The 19,832-nt window shown below is 44.0% G+C and overlaps 1 protein-coding gene across 1 annotated transcript in view; it reads left to right on the plus strand.

Annotated features, from left to right (window-relative positions):
• Positions 1 to 19,832, plus strand: part of NID1 (nidogen 1) — a gene marked incomplete at both ends in the record, with an annotated part of 99,028 nt that overhangs the window by 21,317 nt on the left and 57,879 nt on the right. Inside the window, 7 exons of the mRNA XM_079699899.1 lie at positions 1,521 to 1,820; positions 4,192 to 4,418; positions 6,209 to 6,582; positions 9,154 to 9,303; positions 13,247 to 13,498; positions 16,141 to 16,341; positions 18,392 to 18,637. Coding sequence (XP_079556025.1) covers positions 1,521 to 1,820; positions 4,192 to 4,418; positions 6,209 to 6,582; positions 9,154 to 9,303; positions 13,247 to 13,498; positions 16,141 to 16,341; positions 18,392 to 18,637 — 1,750 coding nt within the window. The remainder of the gene's footprint in view (positions 1 to 1,520; positions 1,821 to 4,191; positions 4,419 to 6,208; positions 6,583 to 9,153; positions 9,304 to 13,246; positions 13,499 to 16,140; positions 16,342 to 18,391; positions 18,638 to 19,832) is intronic.

Here is a 19,832-nt window from a genome sequence, read left to right on the forward strand (position 1 = left end):
AGCGGCTGGGCCCGTGAGCCATGGCCGCTGAGCCTGCGCGTCCGGAGCCTGTGCTCCGCAACGGGAGAGGCCACAACAGTGAGAGGCCCGCGTACCACAAAAAAAAAAAAAAAAAAGATCACTGGCGTGGTGTTCTCTGTCACCAGTGAACTGTGCACTAACAAGGATGTGGGAAGGGCTCAAAGCCTCATTCTAAGCATGGCTTTGCAGGAGGCCCAAGCACGCCCACTGCCAGGGGACTGTAGTCCCTTCCCCATTTTCCCTGGGAATGTGGGTTTTAGCTGGATAAGAACAGTGAAATCTTTTCATAGGCTATAAACTGGTTTCATGAAGTGATAACTGATAACTGGTTTCAAGAAGGCTGTACATGTAGTGATTAAGAGGGCCGACTTTGAAGTCGGGCTCCTTGGGTTCAAATCCCAGTGAGGCCTCTTATTGGTACCTTTGGACAAATTGATTAACTTACCTCATTTTCCACCTCAGAAAAATGTGGATAATAGTAATAGCTCGTTTTACGGGGTTATTCTGAGGATTAGATGTTAATAAGAGGTCTGGGACATGGTAAACATTCAATAAATGTTAGCTATTGATCTAATTCATTAACCTGTTCAAAATAACACCACCATCGTGGCCCATTCACGTTTACTTCTTGACACTTGTTTGCTTATTGTCTTATCATCTGTTTGTGTTAGTCCGTCTCCATGTCCTTCTGGACTGTGGGTGCCTTGAAGGCAGAGCCTGGGTTCTACTTATTTGTGGACCCACAGTGCTTAGCACAGCCCTGGTTTGTAGTGATTACTCTGTTGAGTAAATTAACACAGTCTTTGATGATGACTTATGTTTGAATGGTCCTTCGTGTGCCACAAACCACACACATGGGAAGCCTAAGATGCGAAGTTTAAGACCCTTGCCCAATGTCTGATGACTATGCCAGAGTCAGGTCCTGTGATTCTTGCCCCTATTCCTTCTACCAGGCCATCCTCCCTAGGAAAAAAATGCTGAGTTTTACAGTTCTGGATCATGTCTTTCTCCAATTTTTTTGTATTTGACACACTGTCATGTTTGATACACTATGACAGCATTCTGTGAACGGGAGCTCAGTCTCCCTGAAGAAGATGTCGTTTCTGCACATCTTTTTTTTTTTTCCTTTCCTTTCTTTCTTTTTTCAAGGAAAAAAGAGCTGAGATAATTTTATCTTTACGTACTCTACAAGTGCAGCTATTGTGTACATTTGAGATTAATTGCAGTTAACTGAACTACACCGTTTTCCTCTTGAATCTCACATAAATGAAATCATATACTGTGTACTATTGTTGTGTCTGGATTCTTTTGCTTGGCTTAATATTTGTGAGATTCACTCATGTTGTTTTGTGTATTTAAAAAAATTACTGTATAGTATTCCATTGTATGAAATGGCCAGACTTTATTTACCTGTTCTCTTGTTGATGGGTATTTGGGTTGCTCCCAATTTTTGATTGTAAGTTTCTGCACTCCTTTTAATGATGTTTGGTTTTGTACAGATTACCACAAATGGCATTATTGCCATGAGTGAGCCCCCAGCCATAGAATCCCATCCTGGGCTCTTCCCACCGACCTTCGGAGCAGTCGCCCCTTTCCTGGCGGACTTGGACACGACAGATGGCCTTGGGAAGGTTTACTATCGGGAAGACTCATCTCCCTCTGTCACTCAGCTGGCAGCGGAGTGTGTCCAGAGAGGGTTCCCGGAAGTCTCTTTCAAGCCCAGTAGCGTGGTGGTTGTCACTTGGGAATCTGTGGCTCCCTACCAAGGGCCCAGCAAGGACCCTGCCCAGGAAGGCAAGGTAAGCACCTACCCGGGCACAAGGGCAAATAGTCTAACATGTTGGCTTTGTACACTTTGGTCTTCTGGTTTGTGCTACTCTGATGTACACCACGCCCATGCGATTGATAAAGACTGGACAGACATCCAAAGCAAAATCTAGTAAGCTGTTTATTGCAGGTCTGAAACTTCCAAAACCTTATCTGCAGGGCTACTTAAATCTATGCTGTAATGATGATTAGATGTAAAGAAAGCCAATTCCTGAGAAGATTGCCACATGGCAAGAACAGGGCTGGTAAATTACAGCCCTAGCTGCTCTTACTTTGGGTGGTGGATAGTGGGAGGTGGCTTCTAGATAAATAGAGAACTTATTAATATGAAGTGATAGGTTAAACTAATAAAGCAGTCTCAAGAGATGTGAAGAAATAAAGACCAGACCCACACTCTAGTTGGGGGGACAAAACCCATTTATACCATGTGGGTGGTTCAGGAAACAAGTTTCATCATAACCAGGGATGGGAGTCTCTGTGGATGCAGTGGTTGGGAAAGGTGTTAGGGTGTGTAGAGCTTGGACTTGCCCTTGAAGGAAGGGGAATTTGAAGAAGCCATCTCTAGATCTGAGGTGACTCTTTAGGACATGCTTCGATTTCTCCTTGGAAAAATAAGTTTGCTCCACCATTGTTTAATTTTTATAGCATTACAGGGTAGAGAGCAACTTGAAAGGTCCAAAAGCACTCCCTTTAAATGGGGGATGTTCCCAGCTGGTGGTTCCCAAAGTGTATACCACAGAACACTGATCCCACAGATATTCCTTGAGGAAATGGACTCCTCGGACCGTATAAGTTTGGGAAGCGCTATAACTATATCTCCCTTATGGTGACTCACTCTGGAAAGTCCTATGGTACAGAAACCTGCTTAATTTTGTTTAATTTAGCCATCCCCAAACCTTTTGGCCACATACCCTTTTCCCTCCCAAATAAGACACATTGCATCCCATAGAGCACACTTTTTTTTTTTTTTTTTTTTTTGCTGTACGCGGGCCTCTCACTGTTGTGGCCTCTCCCGTTGCGGAGCACAGGCTCCGGACGTGCAGGCTCAGCGGCCATGGCTCACGGGCCCAGCCGCTCCGCGGCACGTGGGATCTTCCCGGACTGGGGCACGAACCCGCGTCCCCTGCATCAGCAGGCGGACTCTCAACCACTGCACCACCAGGGAAGCCCATAGAGCACACTTTGGAGAAGTCTGTCTGACACGTTTTGCTTTGCCACCTGTATCTGTCTGAGTGCTGTACTTGAAAGCTGTTTAAAACCTTGAATTTCTCGAGTGTGCATCCCTTTCACTTGAGTGATACCTGCCCAGCCCCTTGTACAGAGCTCTTGCCTGCTTCACGGGCCAAATCTCCCCTCACTCTTACTTCTCTGCACCCTCTTGCAGCAGCTGTGTCAGATTATTTGCAATTCCCTGCTGAGGCTTTTTGCTTGTTTGTTTTACCCGCAGTGTCTTGCACTAGCTGTGCTCTCTGCTTGCGATGGCCTCTCCCTGACCCTCACTGCACGTGTACAGCTCCTGCTTGTTCTTTCCGCCTCCTCTGCCCCCGCTCCTCCCAGCATCGGGCACTTCGCCTGCACACAACTCCATTACAGAATCTATCCTCCAGTTTGGCAATGTTTTGTTCACATGTCAGTTTTCCCACCTAGACTGTAAATTCTCAAGTGCGGCGATCCCATACTTTTATTCGTCTTCACAGTGCTCAGGACAATGCCTGGTGCGTGGGAGAGGTACTAACAGTAGGAATATGTTCTCTGTGCCTGGCCCTTCGTATGCTAGCTCACGTAGTCCTCCTAACATTTCTATGCGGTAGGTGGCTTTATCTCCATCTTACAGATTCACAGGTCAAGGTTCAGAGAGGTTAGGTAACATGCCCAAGGTCACACAGTCAGTCAGGAGTAGAGCAGGATTTGGATCCAGATTTGTTTTCTCTCAAAGCTCATTTTCTTTCTTACTGCACGGTGCTTGGGCTCAATCAGCTAAATAATGAATGTGGTTGAATATGTTTAATGGCCGTGGAAACAAATTCTGTGGGTAAGAATTTGCTAAGTTGCATGAGATTTAGGCCACTACCTGGAGGTGCCATCTCTATAGTTTTTCATTAACCTTAGGGTCACGGTTACGCAGAAAGTATTCATTGATTAATTAGAAAATTTCATGTTGACATAGCTTTAGAGATATTTAAGTGGAATTATCCTGGAATACTTGGTCCTACAAAAGTATTTCTTTAGAATAAGATGTAAATACTGCCATCTCTGTATTTTTTAGATACGATCTGGTGAAGAGCACATTTTAAGATCTGTAGATATTTTCCTGAGTAACTGAATTTTAACTCATCTTCACAGAGAAACACATTCCAGGCTGTTCTGGCCTCCTCTGATTCCAGCACCTACGCCATTTTCCTTTATCCTGAAGATGGTCTGCAGTTCTATACGACATTCTCAAAGAAGGATGAGAACCAAGTTCCCGCAGTGGTTGCTTTCAGCCAAGGTTTAGTAGGATTAATGTGGAAGAGTGACGGAGCTTATAATGTATTTGCTAATGACAGAGAATCAATTGGAAACTTGGCCAAGTATGCTTTTTTTTGTTCTTCAGTAGATTCTCCCCTTAATAAGACTATCATTTTACTGTTTTATTAAGAATAATGTAATGGGCAATATAGAACATTACCTAAAAATGTTCCCATGGATTTAAATTTTGTATATAATTTTTATATTATGGAGTACTTTGTTTTTCTGATGAACTCAAGGGAATATACTCTTAGAATGAACAGGTATCCAAGTTTTTAGATATCATTCTCATTTGAGACAGTTTTACCATCTCTTCTATACATATAAAGTTAGAAATACAAGTTATTCAAAACTATGTCCTGCTATGACCCCAAGGCTGAGAAAACCCCTCCCAATTTCATATTTCCAATTGAGTCTAAAACTCCTCTACACTTTAATGGTGTGCTGGTAAATGCTTAGCAACTGGCTTTAGACGGGTTGGGGAAGCCCTCATTTATAGCATTTGCCTATTTCCATGGTGTAAATACTCCTACCATGGCCAGTTTCCAGCTGCTCACATCATGTCACTCAACCTGGGGTTGAGAAAAGGTGAACCATTATATAGTATTCTTACCATAGAGGTGCAGTAGATTCAAATAACTTGAAGAACATAGCTAATATGAGTTTCAAGTATTTATTCCCTCTGCTTTATTTTTTTTTAATTTTTATTGTAGTTGATTTACAATGTTGTGTTAGTTTCTGCTGTACAACAGAGTGCATCAATTATACATATATATATCCACTCTTTTTTAGATTCTATTCCCATATAGGTCATTACGGAGTATTGAGTAGCATTCCCTGTGCTATATAGTAGGTTCTTATTAGTTATCTATTTTATATATATTAGTGTGTATATGTCAATCCCAATCTCCCAATTTATCCCTGCCCTTCCCCCTTGGTAACCATAAGTTTGTTTTCTACCTCTGTGACTCTATTTCTGTTTTGCAAATAGGTTTATTTATTACTATTTCTTTTTAGATTCCACATATAAGCGATATCATATGATATTTGTCTTTCTCTGACTTACTTCACTCAGTATGACAATCTCTAGGTCCATCCATGTCACTGCAAATGGCATTATTTCATTCTTTTTTATGACTGAGTAATATTCCATTGTATATATGTACCATGTCTTCTTTATCCATTCATCTGTCAATGGACATTTAGGTTGCTTCCATGTCCTGGCTGTTGTAAATAGTGCTGCAATGAACACTGGGGTATATGTATCTTTTTGATTGCCTCTCCTTTTAATATAGATTATTTAATTGTAAGTTTATATAATTTATTTTTTTACCAGCTGGTTCAAGCAAGCTCCTGCACAGCACTGCCTTTATTTGAGTCCCAAGCAGACAGATTGATTAGATGTCCAATTTCTGCAGGACTTTCTTGATTCCTCATTCCCTGTCCAACCCCCATCTTTTGCTCAGTATTCTCTACCAAGTAGTGTATGTCCCTTCTTTCCATTGTATGAGCTGGTCATTTTACATAATTTCTTATAGGAACACTTCCAATCACACACAGAAGAACAGTAAAAATGGTGGTGCAAGAAGTAGAGATTAGGGTTATTCTATTGTATTTTATAACTATAAAAAGCCTTTAGATTCTCAATATCATTTGTATTTTACTACACCCTTTTAACATAAAAAGGTAAACTGAGACCTGTCCAAGGTCTCTCATCCTCCACCGAGGCTGTGGGCAGAAGCAGGCAGTGGGTTTCAGATTGACATGGATCCCCAGGGCTCCTTCTGCTTGGTTGCTGGGGGCTGTTTGTGGGTTGCCGGCCTGTTTCCAAGAAGCCTGTCCTTCCCCCTAGGAGCAGCAACTCTGGGCAGCAGGGCATCTGGGTGTTTGAGATTGGGAGTCCGGCCACGGCCAGTGGCGTGGTGCCCTCGGACGTGAACCTGGGATTGGACGATGGAACAGAGTATGATGATGAGGATTATGACTCGGTGACACCTCTGAGCCTGGAGGACACGGGCACCACATCCTTCCCCTATGAGGCCCGGAGAAGGGGAGACACTGGCACATACAACATGCCCAGTGACCTCTCCCCCCGCCGCCTGGCTACTGAGAGACCCCCTGGACCTCCCACGGAGAGGACCAGATCTTTCCAGCTGCCAGTGGAGAGGTTTCCCCAGCAGCAACCACAGGTCATAGATGTGGATGAAGTTGAGGAAACAGGAGTTGGTAAGGCCATTTATGTTGCAAGTGGTACCTTCTTGGATACTTGGGTTTCCAGACAGGGGAGCATTGCTGGCGGGTTGTCAGCTGTGGGCATCATTTGGTAGTTTGTAAGGATGAGCGCCTGGGGAAGGAGGGGGTGGAACTCACAGCTGCAGAGCATCGGTCAATGGGCCCAAAGGCTTCAGAGACTCCAAGGGATCTGGCCATTAGGGCTGGGGTTATGGAGACTGTAGAACATGTCCTCTTTCAAGTCTTCTATTAATCTTTCTTTTTTTTTCTGTTTTAAAGAGAAAAGTGCTTTATAATTATTTTGATAGTCAGATTTCCTTCCTTATTTGTGACTTCTGAGATGAGCAGTATATTCACCCACCTGAAAAAACATTTTAGAAGTTCCTTTGGCTATTGACACGGTTTATCTTTGAAATTTATTTCCTCTTGGTTTTGGAAGGAGGATGGTTGATTATTTTTCCTCCCGGGCCCTATCAGTTTCAGAGTTAGTTTGTGAACATTTAAAACTACAAAATAAGTAGATCCCCTTTTTGAGGATGGTTTTAAAGTACAATATCTTCTAATCAACCGTATTATATCAGATTTTTGCTACATTTTCAGGAAAACCACTGGAACCCCAGCATGCTTTGATTTGTCTTATAAAAGACATTTGAACTAGACTGTGTTCATTATTTTTTTGCCCTTCAGGTTGACCTATAATCCATTAAGATTCCTATCAAGGGGATGGTCCAAGCCTTTAAATGGTGTTTACTATGACGCACAACTGCTTCAACTATGAAGTTATCATAAGGCCCTCAAAACATCTACTCAATTCCACATTATTCACCCTTTTTTTTTTTTTTTCTGCGGCATGCGGGCCTCTCACTGTTGTGGCCTCTCCCGTCACGGAGCACAGGCTCCGGACGCGCAGGCTCAGCAGCCATGGCCCACGGGCCCAGCTGCTCTGCGGCATGTGGGATCTTCCTGGACCGGGGCACGAACCCGTGTCCCCTGCATCGGCAGGCGGACTCTCAACCACTGCGCCACCAGGGAAGCCCTATTCACCCGTTTTTATTTCTCCTTACTTGTGATTTGTCTCGTAGCAATACTCGGATGTTTGTTCTTATCGAGTATCCCAAAACATGGACAGGGTCTGGTGGCCGGGGTAGTGTGCTTACTCACCTCTGAGGCACAGAATGGGGAAGCTGCCCTTAGTGACATGATGAGGACATGGTTCATGTCTCAGGGCTCCCTTTATACACATGGCACCCTGGATTTCCTGGGGTAATGCTGACGCCTAGCATGTTGCACTCAGCTCTTATAGCTGGGTCTCAGGGTGGTCGCCCCAAGATGGATTGCGTATGTTTACTGGCACATATGTTTACCTTCAGGGTGAGTTTTGAGTCTCATCCTGCTTTCACCCCACGTACGTGTCTGAAATTCTCATTTGTGAAGCCATCACTTAAATGAGAGCATAGCTAGCCCCAGCAACTTATGGTAGTATATTCCTTGGTACTAGTAAAAAGAAAAGCCTAGATTTTGAACCCCAACTGTGTTCAAAAGAGATGTTTTTCTGCCCTCGATCCCAGTTATTTCACTGTTTTTATTAGAAAGGTCAGTCTTCTGTAGCCAGCAGTGCATTCCTGGTGTGATTTGAATAGTCACCCACAGATCCATCGACCATAACAGACCCACTGGGAGCTGGGCTTAAGCAATCAGTAGCATCACATGCGTTCAGCTCAGGGCCCAAGTATTTTCAGCTCCAAACGCCATCTTTATACATACAGGAAATTCCCTTCTGGGTATGTAGGACTCATGGAATCTACCTGGAGTTAAACTTTACTTTTCTCTTCACTCATAACAGTCATTTATAAAGTGGGTCATTATCCCCTCTAAAAGTTCATCCCCTTTTGTGTTTTTGAACTTCAACCCAAATTAATTTGCTCTGGATTTTTGAGTTTAATGAGCTAGTTCATCATCCAATAAAATGAACCTGGGAGAGAGACATTTAAAATAGGGAGAAATTCTTCTTGTTTCTTGGGTCAAAGGCTTTTAGACCAGGTATGACTGAGGAATTATTTCTAACTAGTTTTTGACTCAAGAGCTTCGGATTTATCCCCTGGTGAGAAGAAAGGGTCAAAATTTTTAAAAAATACTTTAAGCTTGTTAAAATGGCACTTTACGTTATAGATATTTTACCACAATAAAAGATAATTTAAAAAAATTTTAAGGTCCCTCCTGCCCAAAATGTGAAGCGGATCTGACGACATTAGATGGATGCCATATTAAGATTGACATTGGGTGCCAGTCACCTAAGATTGATTCCGTGATACTGAGGACATTGGATTATAGCATTTTTGAAGAATTCACCCTTGTGATTTCTCAAACTCCCTTTAGACCCATTTGCTTTGGTGGTTTGAATAATGGAACCACTATACTATTTAAGTGGCTACAGGTAGAGAGCCCTGGGTCTGAATTGCCTGAGCAGATGTCAAGTCTTGCACAGCTGAGGGCGTAGGGTCAGAAAGCCTCCTGGTCCAGAGCCCTGTGAAGCGCTTACAGGTGTGCTGTGTTCTCTCCAAGCAGTTTTCAGCTACAACACGGATTCCCGCCAGACGTGTGCCAACAACAGACACCAGTGCTCCGTGCACGCAGAGTGTAGGGACTTTGCCACCGGCTTCTGTTGCAGCTGCGTTTCCGGCTACACGGGGAACGGCCGGCAGTGTGTTGCAGAAGGTACTTTGCTTCTCTCTGTTCCCTTTGAAGGGGGAGGAGTGGAATTTTTGTTTCGCTGCTTGTTTTGAAATCTTTCCTTTACCTAGACCTCTAAACGGGGGTGGTATTTTCAGTCGGGCAATGATAGTTAATCTCTCATTCCCCGTTTTTGCCCGTATTTTTCTACTGGGGGTGTGGTCCTGGGGAGTGTCCTTTTTTTCCTCTCACTGTTGTGGCCTCTCCCGTTGCGGAGCACAGGCTCCGGACGCGCAGGCTCAGCGGCCATGGCTCACGGGCCCAGCCGCTCCGTGACATGTGGGATCCTCCCGGACCGGGGCACAAACCCGCGTCCCCCTCATCGGCAGGCGGACTCTCAACCACTGCGCCACCAGGGAAGCCCTGTCCTTTTTTTCTAATAAGGGGAGGTCTCTTTCTTTCCTGTGCTGTTTCTCCATCTGTGAAATGACGGCCATTAGGAGCCCATCTTCACAACTGTCCCTAGCGTGAGCCAAAGGCTAAAGTGTTGAAATTATGCAGCCTGGACCACGAATTGTCAGTGCCCCCCATTTTCCTCCATTTCTTTCAAACCTTTTCTTTTGGCATCACTCAGACCATCCTAATGGTGGTTCAACTCCAGCAAGGTCACAGTGGGCTGGTGGAAACCAAAGTATGTAGTGGGTAAAGACCTGTCCTCATGCCCCTGGGATCCCAGCAAGGTGATGGAGCAGCATAAGGGGTGCATCACGGCTAACTCTGGAGCCCAGACCCATTGTGGGCCCACTCCAAAATGGACTCAGCTGGCGTCAGTGGGCTGGCATCAGTTCTGAGCTCTGCCCCTGGAAAAGGACCAACCAGTCTTGACATTCTCAGATGGTCAGAAGAATCTTCTCTGCAAAAGTCTAGAGGGTCCGGATAACAGTTTACTTAGAGAGGGAGACCTATGGGAACCTGAGGCCATAAACCAGAATTAAAACAAAACCCAAACCGACCATACTGAACATTTGTTCCTTCAGATGCCAAGTCACCTCACTTGTCACCTGTCATTTTCCTCGTGTGTTTAATGAGCAACCTCAACTGCTTCACACAATACAACTAAATAAAACTCAGTTGGAGGAATGCTTTTCTGTTTTTCAGATCCCCTGCCATAGCTAAAGTTCAATCAGTTATTTTAATTTGCTAAAATAAAAAAAGTTCCCTCCTAGGTCACAGTTAGATAGTTAAATACTATCTGCAGCAAGAAAGAAAATTTTGTATACATTGCATATTAATTTGGGGGGATGTTTTTAACGTTTATAAATGTGCTGTCTGTTTTCTTCCAAAGCCCACTGCCCCAGGGATGGTATATCTTTGCTGCTTTGTTTTAGGCTTGGCTTTTATATATCTCTCACCCTGGGAGCAGCTTCCAAAATCTACAGTGAACCTTTCTTCTCAAAGAGCAATCTCATTAGCTCTTTCTGTGCCAAATATCAGATTGGAAATGCTGATGGGTTGCATTTGGCAGGAAGCTCAGATGTGACAGATCGCTCGGCTACATTTTTTGACCTTCTGTACACGCCCCGTCATAGTTTTGTGGTTTAAATATTTTTGGAGTCTTGCTACTTTTGAAATAGTTTTCTAGCTCCAAGTTTGGTGGAAAAAATTTGGTTTCCTTCCCCTGGCTTTCCTGCTTGTTTCTGTAATTGTTTGGGTGAGGCATTTTTTTTTTTTTTTGCGGTACGCGGGCCTCTCACTGCTGTGGCCTCTTTCGTTGCGGAGCACAAGCTCCGGGCGCACAGGCTCAGGGGCCATGGCTCATGGGCCCAGCCGCTCCGCGGCATGTGGGATCTTCCAGGACCAGGGTACGAACCCGTGTCCCCTGCATCGGCAGGCAGACTCTCAACCACTGTGCCACCAGGGAAGCCCTGGGGGAGGCATTTTTTGATATTAGTCTTCTAACTTCACAGCATCCCCCAGTGTAATGACATAGTTTATTTGCAGAAATACTCTGTGTCGAGTCTGCCTTGGCTTGTCAGTGAACCTGTTTATTTTATTTTATTTATTTTATATTTTATATTTTATTTTATTTTATTTTATTTTATTCTATTCTATTTTGGGGGGCCACACCGCACGGCATGCAGGGTCTTAGTTCCCCGGCCAGGGATGGAACCCATGCCCGCTGCAGTGGGAGCGTGGAGTCTTAACTTCTGGACCGCTAGGGAAGTTCCTCAGTGACCCTGTTTAGCAGCTAAGGCATACTGAACACAGCAGAAAGTCTTCAGAACACTGCTGACCATGCTCAAATGAGGGCTCATTTGTCTCAGGTTATTCTACAAACTTCACTGAAAACTTACTGTGCACAGAAACCTCTGCTAAGACGGAGCCAGGGAGTTGGGTGTGAAAGTCTTGTCTCTAGACATTTATAATCTAGGAAGAGAAACACGATATGCACAATCAGTAAGTGATAGAATTTCTACATTAAACCTGAACAGTCCAAGGTGACTTATTTACCTCTTCCTTCAGTTTTTTTTTTTTTAAAGATGTAAGTAACACACTCACTTAAAGTATACCATTTGGTTCTTTTTAGTATATTAACTAAGTTGTGCAACTATTACCTCTAATTTTAGAGCATTTTCATTGCTCCAGAAGGAAACCCTGGATCTCTTAGCAGTCACCCTCAATTTATCCTCATCCCCAGTCTCTGTCAACAACTAATCTACTGTCTGTCAACACGGGTTTTCCTGTTCTGGATATTTCATCTTACAACATGGGACCTTTGTGTTTGGCTTCTTTCACTTAGCATGATGTTTTCAAGGTGCATCCATGTTTTAGCATGTATCAGGTACCTCATTCCTTTTTTCTAGCGAAATAATATCCATTTCATGGATATACCACATTCTGTTTATCCATTCATCAATTGATGGACATTTGGGTGCTTTCCCATTTTGGCTATCATGAATAATGCTGCTAAGAACATTCGTGTACAAGTTTTTGTGTGGACATATGTTTTCTGTTCTCTTGGTATATACCTAGGAGTTGGAATTGCTGGGTCATGTGATAACCTTCAATTTTCTTATTCAAATACAAGAACAACTTAATTTCTTGAGAGCTTATCTTTTCCTGATTAAACAATAATAAATATATGCAAGTTATAAATATTTGAACATTATAGAGATATATAGTATAGAAAATGAAAGTTCACCGTATCGCCCTGAGTTAGCCACTGGTAGCAGTTTTGTGTACATCTCTTCAGATATTTGCCCCTAAGTGTATGCTAACATTTATCATTAATGTGATTTTCAAAAATGGTGTCCTATACATATTACTATTTAGCAATTTATGAAGAAAGCTTTTAAATATGCCATAGTAAGTTTCACATCTTCCCTGGTTGGCTAAATGGAACGATCAACAACAAACACACCCCAGCCCACAAGCTGGTTCTGGGTCAGAGGGCGTATTTGTGTGGCCTGCAATATCTGCTGTGGCCACTTCTGTCTGGCTTGGCTTGAGTGAAGGTCCAGGACTCAGACTGGCAGTCCTATGTTTGAGCCGGAGATGCTCTTTAAGATGTGTTACAGATCAGGCAACCAAATGTCCCATCCAGTTTAGCCCTGCTGTCCCAGTGAAATGACTAATTCTGTCCCTGATACTCTCAAAAGTGAGACATTTATGTCACCCAGTTCTAGACCACCCATGATACTGTTCTATGAGATCATTTTAATTGCCTCAGACATTTCTCCATCAAACAATGGGTCTCACTTTTCTGCTGTCCATTATCCGTCAGCGTGGAAGAGAGGAAGAAATTGGAATTTGTAAGGCTCATAGACACAGCCATAGGAACTGCCTTTTTGGGAAGAACAGTTGCTTTCACTCACCCCAAAGCCCTTTACCCCAGTACTGTTTGGTTCTTTGCTTTTATAGGTACAGATCCTACCAGACATACTATTCTATTCTGAAGGGCCGGCTGCTTTCTTTGTTTCTCACTCAGGTACCCCCCAGAGAGTTAACGGCAAGGTGAAAGGGAAGATCTTTGTGGGGAACAGCCAAGTTCCCATTGTCTTTGAGAACACCGACCTCCACTCTTACGTGGTAATGAACCATGGGCGCTCCTACACAGCCATCAGCACCATTCCTGAGACCATCGGGTACTCTCTGCTTCCTCTGGCCCCTATTGGGGGCATCATCGGATGGATGTTTGCCGTGGAGCAAGATGGATTCAAGAATGGGTTTAGCATCACAGGTAACTGACATCAGACCTTAAAATTAACGGGCTGGGGTGAATGGAACGGGAACTCCATGTCTGCAAGTAACTTACCGATAAGCATTCTGTGGCTCTGGAAATAAGGTATTGAGGTAAAATTATCAAGAAGTTTTTCAATTAATATACATTAACTCAGACTGTCTAGAATTGCATTTTGACCAGGGAGCGATTTCAGGGTGGAGATTTAGATTTAGGCAGAGCAAATGATGTTTGCTCCTATATCCTCACAACCCAAAGTATGGGGATCCTTCTATTTATCCAGCCTGCCTCCAAATTCCCAACTAATCTGAAACTGATATTTGACATTTCCTCAGTATCTGCTTGGAGAAAAGGAACCTGTCATTTCTAGCTGGTAAAGTCAGCCTGATAAAAATAATCCGCATGAGTCTTAGGAAAGCTGAGTTTCCTTGGAGCTGCTTAGAGACCGTGTCCTGTCGGGGAAAGTTCAGTCTTCAGGGGACATGTGGGCAGATTGTCGGTGGGTGGGAGTGGAGGAGATGCTTCCCTGGAGCAGTGGTGGCCTCTCCCATGCTGTGCTGAGGCTGGCCCCCCTGTGCTGGAGGCCCTTTCCTGGAACTGCTTGGCTGGAGGAGTCTGCATCCTTCATCTCTGGCCACTCCCAGGACCTGGAGCCTGCTGCTCTGGGGCACAGGTACATAGCCGCTGCCTCTGACTACCTAGACCTGCCTTCTCCAACACCCCTAGCCTCACTGGAGCTTCAGCCATAGCTTTATCATGAAAACACTGCTGAGAGCAGGGTCTGTAGGCTTTGCATAGACACCCCTCCCAAAGTTACAGAGCATAAATACTTAACTTCCTGAAATGTGGATGTTTTAAGAAAGGAGAGGATATATATTTGAAAAGGGTATAAGATACCTTATTTATGGCCCAGTGTTTTTTCTCCCTCTCCCACAGGCATGTGTACCCTGAGTATCATAACGATGTTCAGGCTGTCTTGCAAACACACGCTCTTCCCTTTGTAGACGTAGTTGAGCTTTGTGGCCAGATCCACAGATCCTACTCCTTGGCTGCACAGCATTTCATATTGGTGTTGCCTTGAATATGGGTTGACTTAAATGGATGGTCCTTTGTAACTTACATCAACTTCAGGGAGGCTGAGGGAGTCTTTACAAATTCCCTACAACAGCAAATCTTTGTTACTACAATGGTCCTTCTTAACTGCCCCTGTGTTATCAGCTGGATATCTGCCTGGGACCTGGGGGCTATAAAGCAGGAGTTGTCCAACTTTTTCTGCAAAGGGCCAGTTAGTAAATATTTTAAGCTTCGCCTAAATGTTTTAGGCTATTCGGGCTCTGTTGCAGCTACAGTAAGTCCCCTACATATGAACCTTCAAGTTGTGAACTTTCAAAGATGCGAACCTACGTTTGCATGTCCAATCACGTAAGTTAGTTCACATGTCTGGCGTACATTGTCACGTGAGTGCATCCTCTACAAGTGGTTGTGCTTTTGTGTACTTCACTGTACAGTACTGTATAGAGTATGGTAGTACAATATGTTCATTTCAAGCCCAGGGTGTCTGGAAGCAAGCGTAAAAGCAGCAGTGATGTAGCTGGTACTACTGTACTTTTAAAAGTACTGTACTGTAAGATTAAAAATGTTTTCTTTATTTTTGTGTTTGTTTGTTTTTTATGTATTATTTGTGTGAAAAGTATTGTAAACCTATTACAGTACAGTCCTAGATAGTGGATTGTGTTAGTTGGGTACCTAGGCTAACTTCGTTGGACTTAAGAACATATTGGACATAACGCATGCGCTCTTGGAACAGAACTCATCCGTATGTAGGGGACTAACCGTCTTCAACTTTGTCATCGTCGAGCGAAAGCACCAAATATAATATGCAAATGAATGATCATGTCTGTGTTGGAATGAAATTATTCACGGGCACTGAAATATAAATTTCATATACTTTTCACATATCATGAAATAGCTGCCAGCCGTGCTATCGGGAGTCTGCAAAGGTGGCAAAGGGAGGAAGCTGGAAGAAGGGGGGGTATTTTTTCCTGCTTGTCAGGGGCTGCTTCCCTGCCCAGACCAAGGGGAGGTCCTGAGCCAGCACCTTAGTATGTGCTCCTAGGATGGTTTCTGGGCCTGGTGATAGTTTGCCCTGAACAACTGGCTCACCCTGACCAGGGCTTAGCTGTTACAGTAGTCATTCCCACAGCCGACGTCCTGGAACGCTTGATGTTTGGCAGAGGACGTTTTAACGTACTTATCTAATTTCCACAAGACAGATTGTATCCCTTTTTCATCATCAGGAAATGGAGGCTCCGTGAGGTTAAGTAACTTGTTCAAGCTCACCCAACCAGTACCCAGCACAGCTGGGAGTCCAACTCCTATCCCCTGCTTTTTCCAGCACAAGCCACGAGCCCACCCATCTCAGATGCTGGTTTGCAGCTGGCAAGCAGCTTCTGTTTCTTGTGCGTGACTCAGTTGGGCCATATGGATGTCCCAGCTCTGTCCTTGGTGTCAACAGCCCCATTTCTACTAACCAAACTAAAGCATCTGCAGAGGAGGTGTGAGCCTGTCCGCACAGTGAGCCCAGGGTAGGCATGAGGGTGGCTTCCTTGACAGCAACGTGACAGACTGACCTTGCTTTGCAGGGGGCGAATTCACCCGCCAGGCTGAGGTGACCTTTGTGGGGCACCCGGACAAGTTGTTCATTAAGCAGCAGTTCAGCGGTATTGACGAGCACGGACACCTGACCATCGACACGGAGCTGGAGGGCCGAGTGCCGCAGATGACCTTCGGCTCCTCGGTGCACATCGAGCCCTACACGGAGCTCTACCACTACTCCCACCAGGGTGAGCCGCAGCGCCACGTCCTGGGGCAGCATCACCCACAGGCTCCAGCCCTGAGCGCATGCTATCTCCTAGCTTTCGGAGAGGGAAGTGCAGCGGGTACCTTATACAAATCACCTTTTCTCTAATAGATATCGTGCACACTCATTGGAGAGAATTTAGGGCAGAAAAGAAAATAAGCATAACTTACAGATGTAAAACCAGGACACAATTATTATTAGATTAAGTGTATTTCCTCTCAGCCTTTTCCTTCCATATAAAGACGATCCCAACGTATGTATATATACCAACACAAATAATATCCCAACATAAAATCTCATCATATTATATAATTTCAAAATAATATAATTTTATTATAGTATACATCTGTATGTACTTTTTAAACTTCAAATTTACAGAAAAGTTGAAAATAGCAGTTTCCACATATCATTTACCCAGCCTCACCAGTTGTTAACATTTTGCTACATTTACTTTATCATTCTCTCTCGCATACACACATATATATATGGGGTTTTTTTGGAGAGTAAGTTGTAGGCACCATGATCCTTCATTCCCTAAATATTTCACATGTTCTTCCTAAAGACAAGAACATCCTCTCACACGGTCCCAGTACACTCATCAAAATCAGGAAATTTAACATTGATACAATACTACTGTATACTCTACAGTCAAGTATATAGTTTCTGTTTACATAATTTCAGTCATACCACATTATTGTATCTTCACTTTTCCAGTCAGCATCAAATTATGAACACTTGATAGTTTCATTAAATAGGCTTTGCAAACACTTTTTAATGAATCTCTACCATTCTATTGTATGGCTATCAATGTAAACCATTCTCTTTTCTAAAGATTAGGTTATTTCCAATTTTTCCTTCTCATAATGAGTTGAAATCATCATCTTCATCATAAATCTTGACCACATTTCTGATTCTTTTCTGACCGAATTCCTAGAAATAGAAGTGCCGAGTCAAACAATGGAGACTCTTTAAAGGCTCTTATTAAATGGCCATCCAGAAAGGTTGTACCAATTACCATGGCTCTGTGGCTTGCTCCGGCTCTCCTGGGGAAAACGAGTGGGTGAGTAGGAGGTGCAGGGAGCCGCAGCACCCCGGTCTGCAAGTCAGGCTACGACCAGATGGTGTTTCTGGCAGCCCAGCACGTGGGAGCTGGACAGGAGGCAGCTTACACTAACCTTTTATGTATTCTCTGGCTTTGATGATGAACTACAGCAGAGCACACAGATATAAAGAGTCTTTTATACTTTTTTCAAAATAGGAAGTTGAGATTTTCATTGTATGGGTGAAAAGCGAGCTGTCTTCTAAGTGGGGAAGACTTTCCCTTCTCTACTGAGATTTGCTCACAGTTCTTTAGTAATTTATAGAAATTGTCTACTGAAACCTATTAGTGTCTCATTTTTATATATCAGAGAACCGTTTAATCTAGGGTTATTTATAGCAGCCTCTATTTATTGAATCCTAAGTGAGATAACCCATAAAAAGCAGTTAGCACTCTGCTAGTCGCGTGGTAAATGCACCATACATGGTAATGTGTCTTAATGAGAGTATCAGCCTGCTTGATTCCAGAAATTTTACATACATTATCTCATCCTCACCCCAACCCCTGTCAGAAAGGAAACAGAGGGTAAAGAAGTTAGTAACTGGTCTATGATCACACACCTTGTGAGCGAAGGGGCAAGGTGTGAATTCAGGTGTCTCTCCCTCCAAGCCCGTGCTCTTTCCATCAGACCTTAAACTCTGGGTTGGTTCTGGGTGACTTAGGAACTTATAGAGAAGCACTTGATGAGAAAAAGCAGTAACTATTTCTAATGCAAATAACATCAATAAAAGTATGGGAAATCTAGGTGGCAGAATGAGTCCCAATGCTGAAATAAATAGTTTTATTTATCCTGTTCCATCCGATCTCTCATCTGGTAGCAGTATAGGCAGAGAATACTGCTGATGGTTTTAGAGCCCTTGACTAAGCCTCTTGTATCCTCAAGATCTGTCCTTTGTGTCCCTGCCTTGTCTCCCTGCTTCCCTCCCACATCCAGTGATCACATCATCCTCCACCCGGGAGTACACAGTGACGGAACCCGAGCGCGATGGCGTGGCCCCTTCTCACGTCCACACTTACCAGTGGCGCCAGACCATCACCTTCCAGGAGTGCGTCCACGACGACTCCCGGCCAGCCCTGCCCAGCACCCAGCAGCTCTCGGTGGACAGCGTGTTTGTCCTGTACAACCAGGAGGAGAGGATCTTGCGCTATGCTCTGAGCAACTCTATCGGTCCTGTGAGGGGTAAGAGGTGGCAGCTCAGACTGGGCGTTGTGTGTGTGTGTCTGCCTGCACGGCTCTCTCGGTGCTTTTGACGTGTTGTTTTTCGTCTCTTACTCTCAGTAAGAAGAAGAAAGTTATGCTGAAATAGCTCCCGACAGAAATAAATGTCTTGTCATTTATGATTCTTAGAAAACCTACCTGTCTCTGTTCTGCTAACCTAAGGCCTCCTCATTATTCCATTTGGGGTAGAGAAGAATGATAATCCTTGAGTTGCCTTAAAGAGTAGACCATCCAAGGGCTGCAGCTGCCTATGGCCGGGCATTTATTTTTTATTTTTATTTTTTTTGCGGTACGCGGGCCTCTCACTGTTGTGGCCTCTCCCGCTGCGGAGCACAGGCTCCGGACGCACAGGCTCAGCGGCCATGGCTCACGGGCCCAGCCGCTCCACGGCATGTGGGATCTTCCTGGACCGGGGCACGAAGCTGTGTCCCCTGCATCGGCAGGCGGACTCTCAACCACTGCGCCACCAGGGAAGCCCCGGGCATTTATTTTTATTTTATTTTTTATTCTTTTCCATTATGATTTATTGCAGGATATTGACTATAGTTCCCTGTGCTATACAACAGGACCTTGTTCTTTATCCATTCTATATATAACAGTTTGCATCTTCTAACCCCAAACTCCCAGTCCATCCCTGTCCTTCCCCCACACCCTTGGCAACCACAAGTCTGTTCTCTATGTCTGTGAGTCTATTTCTGTTTCCTAGATAAGTTCATTTGTTGTTGTTTCCATGTCACAGGTTGTTTCCATGTCTTGGCCATTGTGAATAGTGCTGCTAGGGGGTGCATGTATCTTTTTGAATTGTCTGGATATATGCTCAGGAGTAGGATTGCTGGACCATATAGTAATTCTATTTTTAGTTTTTTAAGGAACCTGCATACTGTTCTCCATAGTGGCTGTATCAATTTACCTTCCCACCAACAGTGTTAGAGGGTTCCCTTTTTTCCACACCCTCTCCAGCATTTATTGTTTGTAGATATTTTGATGATGGCCATTCTGACTGGTATGTGGTGATACCTCATTGTAGTTTTGATTTGTATTTCTCTAATAATTAGTGATGTTGAGCATCTTTTCATGTGCCTATTGATGGCCAGGCATTTAAAACACTCTGATGCTCACTGTGTGCTCAGGGCCTGGGAAAATCCAAATCAAATCT

Source organism: Hyperoodon ampullatus (assembly GCF_949752795.1).
Source record: "Hyperoodon ampullatus genome assembly, chromosome: 1".
Classification (NCBI taxonomy): domain Eukaryota; kingdom Metazoa; phylum Chordata; class Mammalia; order Artiodactyla; family Ziphiidae; genus Hyperoodon; species Hyperoodon ampullatus.